General features: G+C 35.1%; 1 protein-coding gene and 1 pseudogene across 1 annotated transcript; both read left to right on the top strand.

Moving 5' to 3' along the window:
• The first annotated feature begins 768 nt into the window (after positions 1 to 768).
• Positions 769 to 5,420, top strand: LOC110230806 (seco-amyrin synthase-like). Its single transcript, XM_021034770.1, has 14 exons — positions 769 to 1,274; positions 1,694 to 1,879; positions 1,985 to 2,074; positions 2,197 to 2,397; positions 2,610 to 2,694; positions 2,782 to 2,948; positions 3,243 to 3,434; positions 3,525 to 3,638; positions 3,737 to 3,988; positions 4,089 to 4,187; positions 4,285 to 4,341; positions 4,464 to 4,510; positions 4,601 to 5,087; positions 5,177 to 5,420. Exons 1-14 carry the CDS (start codon positions 1,071 to 1,073, stop codon positions 5,282 to 5,284), a joined length of 2,289 nt encoding a protein of 762 aa, XP_020890429.1. The 5' UTR covers positions 769 to 1,070; the 3' UTR covers positions 5,285 to 5,420.
• A 370-nt stretch (positions 5,421 to 5,790) lies between these two features.
• The window catches only part of LOC9323805, a 2,524-nt pseudogene continuing 1,505 nt past the window's right edge, over positions 5,791 to 6,809 (top strand).

Raw genomic sequence — 6,809 nt, forward strand, 5'->3', positions numbered from 1 at the left:
GAGATTAATTGTCATCAGAAAGTCTCGATCTTCTCACAAGGAAGTACCCAATGAAGAGAGTCGAACACTATCAATCCTTTTGAATCAAACCCTCCCTTTCAGAACAAGTCTGTCTCATTTAATCGGTTCACCTCACTCAACCATATAATCCCGGTTTAGATTGATATCCGATATGCAAAAATCTATCCATAGTCAAACATTATAGAGTCGGAAGGCTTAATTACAAATTGCAATGACCTCTCTAAAGAATACTTACTATTTATTAAAAATATATAAAAAATTGGATGGTGTGTGTTATATGACAGCTCACTACTAGTAGTCTTTGTGTTTTTAGGTGACGATTTGTATATGCATTCAAGAATTCTTGGCATTTTCTCATTTATGGTTTAGAGCTAGGATAGTTGGGAGATATAATTAATCTTAATTAAGTTTATAATATATGGCCTCCTTGGTTTTAGCTTAGCTAATCAATGCAATATTGAGATAAGAACATAATGATAACTATGCAAAAAAATTTTTTTTAATGGTATGATAGGAGTATATAACTATGGAAATTTGTTGTCGCTTCGGTGGTTACAAGTTACAACCACCATCATTTACTCTGTAACTCGTCAAGTTTGGTATTTAGCGACTTCCTAACTCTTTTATTATGGCGGTCCTTCACTTGATATTATACTAGTATATTTTACCCAAAAAAGAAGAAAAAACTCAACTCTATAGATCCTGTCTACTTTTAATACGAAATATTTTACCCGAAAAAAGAAGAAAAAATCCGACTCTAGCTATTGATCCTGTCTACTTTAAGAAAACCTAGCGTAATTACCTCCAGGAACATTTATAGATTAAAATAAGCATCCATTCCACGAACTAGATAGACAATATCCAATTAAAAAAAAAAAAATTGTAAGCATGAGCCTGCATATATGTGTTGAACTATATAAATAGGTGTTACTTGTTTCTTTTTTCCATAATGAGAGGACAAACATATAAGCGCTTAAATTTCACAAAATATACACATAAAATGTCTTGTTCTTAGTGATTACCTAAGACTAGGGGAAGATTGATACAAAATGTGGAGGCTGAGAATTGCAGCTGAAGCTGAAGACAAGACTCACTTGTTCACAACCAACAATTATGCCGGTAGGCAGATTTGGGAGTTTGATGCAAATACATGCTCTCCTGAGGAACTCGCTGAGGTCAATAAGGTTCGACAGAATTTCTCTAGCAACCCGTCTCGTTTCAAGCCTAGTGCTGATCTACTTTGGCGCATGCAGGTGAAATTTTTTACATTACTGTTTTTCTTTCTTTTTTTGGGTATTATCTATTATGTACGTATAGTTCCGGGTCTTAAGACCATATTATTTTACGAGTCTAAGACACTATATAAAGATCATCCATTTCCGTGTACAACACCATACTCAAATCCATATCCGGACACTTCCACAATTATTATAATATAGTAACCAGAGTTTTCAGATTTTATATTTGAAAATTAAAAGGATATAGCAGTGAATATTTTATCTACGCCACAAGATTAAGCTATGCAATTTTCGGTGTTGGATAGTAAATTAATATGTGTTTTTACCAAAAAAATAATCCATATCCGGTTAGACTAGTACATCTATGCTCTAACTACTATAACTAACAATATGCTTGTTTTCTTCTTCTTATTTTGTAACATTATTACGTATAGTTTTTAAGGGAGAAGAAATTCGAGCAGAAGATTCCGCGAGTGATAATAGAGGATGCACAGAAGATAACGTATGAAGACGCCAAGACAGCACTTAGAAGAGGGATACTTTATTTTGCGGCCTTGCAGGCTGATGATGGACATTGGCCTGCTGAAAATTCTGGCTCCTTGTTCTTCGAAGCTCCCTTTGTGAGTTACACATACTTTGTTTAGACATCTATCAGTATAGCTAGTGACAGACTCTTAGAAACAAAATTAATAATGTATTTAGTTAACGTTAAAAACAATTCACAGGTCATAAGCTTGTACATCACTGGGCACTTGGATAAAATCTTCTCATTGGAGCATCGTAAAGAGCTACTGCGTTACTTGTACAACCATCAGGTACGTATGCATATATGTATACAAATATGTACATATATACGTAGATAGGTAAATAGTTCTAGAACAAACCTTGGGGGAGTGATATGTAAATCATATTCGTTCGTACCATACTTCATTTGTAGAACGATGACGGTGGATGGGGAATACATGTGGAAAGCCAAAGTGTCATGTTCTGTACGGTCATCAACTACATCTGTCTAAGAATTTTTGGGATAGAACCTGACCATGATGGTCAAGAAAGTGTTTGTGCAAGAGCTCGAAAGTGGATCCTCGACCACGGCGGTGCCACCTATACGCCTTTGATCGGAAAGATTTGGCTTTCGGTATGTATATCTTTTGTTAGAATGTCACACTGACTTGTATGTATCTAACATTTGTATATAATGGGCATGGATCTTTCCACTCATTGCTAACATAGTTTTTGATTGCAAGCTCATGATTACTAAAATATTTCTATTATTTCTATCATGCTTTAAAATATTAGATTTCTAACTAGTAAAACTTCATCAGTTAGTTCACTTGCTCACATACACAGGTTCTTGGAGTGTATGATTGGTCTGGTTGCAAACCGATACCGCCTGAGTTTTGGATGCTCCCTGGTTCTTCTCCCATCAATGCAGGTTCAACATGAATATCTATGATAACATTTTCTTGAGTTAGTAGTGAGTCGGTCCACTAACTTTCATGTCGTAATTTAACAAGTGCAGGTACTCTATGGATTTATTTCCGGGACATCTTCATGGCCTTGTCATACTTGTATGGCAAAAAATTTGTTGCTAGCCCGACACCTCTAATTGCGCAGCTCCGTGAAGAGCTTTATCCTCAGCCTTACAACAAAATCAATTGGAGCCAAGCTCGTCAACTATGCGCAAAGGTAATTTATCCTCATGTGTCTTGATTTATACGTAGACATGTTTGTCTCTGCTTATTGTTAAAAGATTTTAAAAAAAAATTGCATCAATTTTTTTGTGCAAATTGTAAAATAAATCATAAAAATGCTAAAGGAATTTACATTTTACCGAAAAAATTTAATTAAAAAAAATTGTGATTTAATTTTATTTTAAGTTAAACACTCTCTTATTCTGAAATGTAAACTTAAACGAAAAATAATAATAATGGAACCGTATAAATAAAAAGGATTAATTAGATGTCATAAATGATGATGCAGGAAGATCTATACTATCCACAATCATTTGTGCAAGACTTGTTTTGGAAAAGTGTTTACATGTTCTCAGAAAATGTTTTAAACCAATGGCCTTTCAACAAACTCATAAGACAAAGAGCTCTCCGAAAAGCAATGGAACTCATTCACTACCATGACGAAGCCACCCGTTACATTACTGGTGGATGTGTGCAAAAGGTATTTTTTTCTTACATTCCAAAACTTATTTTTTTCTTGATATATATTGTCAATATGAAAAATAATATTGTATTGTTTTTTTGTTAATAGCCGTTTCATATGCTCGCTTGTTGGGTAGAAGACCCCGACGGTGATTATTTTAAGAAACATCTTGCTCGAGTACCCGATTACATATGGGTTGGGGAGGATGGTTTGAAAATCCAGGTTAATTAAAACCTGTTTATTTGAGTATAATTATCTTTAATTTCTTCTACCACTTAAACTATGAGTTACATTATTAAGAATGAATTTTACTTGTGTAGTCTTTTGGTAGCCAGTTATGGGATACATCCCTATCGCTCCAAGTCATGTTAGCTGCTGTTGCTGATGTTGATGATGAGGTTATTAGATCGACTTTGGTGAAGGGATACAAATTCTTGGAGAAATCTCAGCTTACACAAAATCCTCCTGGTGACCATATGAAAATGTTCCGACACATTACAAAAGGTGGATGGACTTTTTCAGACCAAGATCAAGGATGGCCTGTTTCTGATTGCACTGCTGAGAGTTTAGAGGTATATATGCAGAGTTTTTTTATTTACAAAATTCTTAACAAATAAACTTCTTGACTCCAATCCCACTCAATATTCATTAATTAATTGTAACCTCCTCCAGTGCTGCTTAATCTTTGAAAGCATGTCGTCTGAGATCATTGGTGAAAAAATGGATATAGAGAGACTCTATGATGCTGTCAATTTTCTTCTCTATTTGCAGGTAAATAACAAACTGAAATTTCATTAAGAAAATTATTGGTTTTTGTTGTAACAAATTCTCTTAAATTTTGTTATAACAACTATAAAAATCAAAACAGAGCAAAAATGGAGGTATTTCAGCTTGGGAGCCAGCCCTTGGGAAAACGTGGCTAGAGGTAATAATACTGACATTCATACTCTAGTTGTTCTCATTTATCTTTCTTGTTTCAAGTTTCCATTTATATTTAAATGAGGAAAACAGAGTGATATAGTGTAACACTGCCTCAATTCAATGCAGTGGCTCAGTCCAGTAGAGTTTATGGAAAACACAACCATCGAGCATGAGTATTTTCTTTCTTTTTTTCTTTCTTTCTTTCTTTGCTGAGTATAGAATATTGGGTCGGGGCTTACTTAAGCTATCGGATTGATCACCAGGTATGTAGAATGCACGGGTTCAGCGATAATAGCATTAGCTAGGTTCAAGCAACAATTTCCAAGGCATAGAACAGAAGAAGTTGAAAGATTTATAACAAAGGGAGTGAAATACATAGAAAGCTTTCAAATGCCGGATGGTTCATGGTATGGCAACTATGGAGTGTGTTTCATGTATGGAACTTTTTTTGCGGTAAGAGGTCTAGTGGCAGCAGGCAAGACTTATTGTAATAGTGAGCCGATTCATAGAGCGGTTCAGTTCCTTCTCGAGACACAAAACATTGAAGGCGGTTGGGGTGAGAGTTATCTCTCTTGCCCCAACAAAAAATATACTCCTTTAGAAGGAAACAAAACCAATGTGGTGAATACATCACAAGCACTGATGGGTCTAATTATGGGTGGTCAGATGAAGAGAGACCCTTTGCCGGTTCATCGTGCTGCGAAAGTGTTGATAAATTCGCAGTTGGATAATGGCGATTTTCCACAAGAGGTAATTATAATCACTTGGTCATATTCGAGTTCACTATGCCAAACATTGAATATAACTTTTTAAAAAAAAATCTTTACATAAATTTGCAGGAAATAAGAGGAGTGTTTAAGATGAATGTGCTGCTACATTATCCAACATATAGGAACATGTTCACTCTCTGGGCACTCACATATTATACTCAAGCTCTGCGTCTGTAAGGGTTTGGTCACATTTGCATCTTATCATCACCACTATTTTACTATGTATAAGCCTCTTTAATTAGCTTTCCAATGTATAATAAGCATCTTCAGTTTTATTCACATGATAATAAGATGAAAGTTTTTCTTTGGATCATTTGTTTGCAAAAAGAAACAAGATTTTTCTTAGTAGACAAATCAAAGAATTTGACAGCAGTATGACAAAGAACAGAGTTTCAATTGATCTGCCAACACAATCTCTGGCCTCTACATTAGAAGATAATACTATAAGCAGGTTTCTCAATCTTTATAACTTCTTTGGAAAACTAATAGAGGTTGAAAGTGGAAACAATTCAAAATTTAAAGGAGACAGATAGTTCAATTTATCTGTAGATAATGTGGACAACAAGAAAATAGAAAATATATGTGGGAACTATCTATACTTTTATAATTTCATATATTATCCTCGCTAACAACGCCACATAAAACTTATTAGGAACATATTGGAATTATAGAAAACAGTCGGCTAACTATGATACTTATGCGATTAATTGTTATTGGTGGATAAGTATATATACAGACCTAATTAAATGATCCTAACCGTTGGTAAACAATCTACAAGCTCTATAGTACAAATAATAAATATTGTTATAGGGAAAAAAAAATCGTTAAGAAAAAAAAAGAACAAACACTCTGTTTCGGAATCACAAAAAGCTACAATTACACATGTGGGATATTTTCTTTATTTAATATCAATGAAAGTTGCAACGAAGGCCAACTCTTGAGAGGCAGAGCAGGATGAGTTTCATGTGGACAGTAGCGTCGTTGGTCATAGCTTTAGTGGTTGTGAGCATCAGCCACTGGTTGTACCGATGGTCGAACACTAAACCTAAGTGCATCGGCAAGTTACCTCCAGGATCAATGGGTTTCCCGATCATCGGAGAAACAATCCATTTCTTTAAGCCTTATGGATTCTACGAGATTCCACCCTTTCTCAAGAAGAGATTATTAAGGTAATTAGATTTCATTGCCTCTGTACATTTTTCTTACTTAAACGAGAAAAAACGTTAGTATATACGGTGCTACATATGTGAAAATATTTCAGGTATGGGCCGTTGTTTCGTACGAACATTTTTTGTTCCAAAACTGTGTTTTCGACGGAACCAGATGTTATCTTCGAGATTTTCCGGCAAGAGAACAAGTCTTTCGCGCTTGGCTATCCAGACATGTTTGTCAAGGTACTTGGAAAAGATAATTTGTTCTTCAAGCCCGGGGACATACATAAGCACCTCAAACAAATTACTCAACATCTTCTTGGCGCTGAGAGTTTGAAGCAAAAGATGATAGGAAACATGGACCAAGAGATCCGCAACCATCTTAGATTGAAGGCTAGTGAGAGCAGATTTGACGTTAAAGACACAGTTTTAAACGTACGTTAAACAACTTGTAATCTATCTTTGACCAATTTCAGTTCTGCTCAAATAAACTCTTCCTTTGCAGATGGTAGTGGCGTCAATGACATCAATGGTGATAAGTAACCTCAATC

The sequence above is a fragment of the Arabidopsis lyrata genome (genome assembly GCF_000004255.2).
Source record: "Arabidopsis lyrata subsp. lyrata unplaced genomic scaffold ARALYscaffold_2, whole genome shotgun sequence".
NCBI lineage: Eukaryota > Viridiplantae > Streptophyta > Magnoliopsida > Brassicales > Brassicaceae > Arabidopsis > Arabidopsis lyrata.

Bases quoted from the DNA above. Each gene is read 5' to 3' on its own strand.
- LOC110230806 (XM_021034770.1), top strand. From the start codon at position 1,071: ATGTGGAGGCTGAGAATTGCAGCTGAAGCTGAAGACAAGACTCACTTG. The intron at 2,949-3,242 runs GTAATTTATCCT...ATGATGATGCAG, and splicing joins CTCGTCAACTATGCGCAAAG to GAAGATCTATACTATCCACA. The intron at 3,639-3,736 runs GTTAATTAAAAC...TTACTTGTGTAG, and splicing joins AGGATGGTTTGAAAATCCAG to TCTTTTGGTAGCCAGTTATG.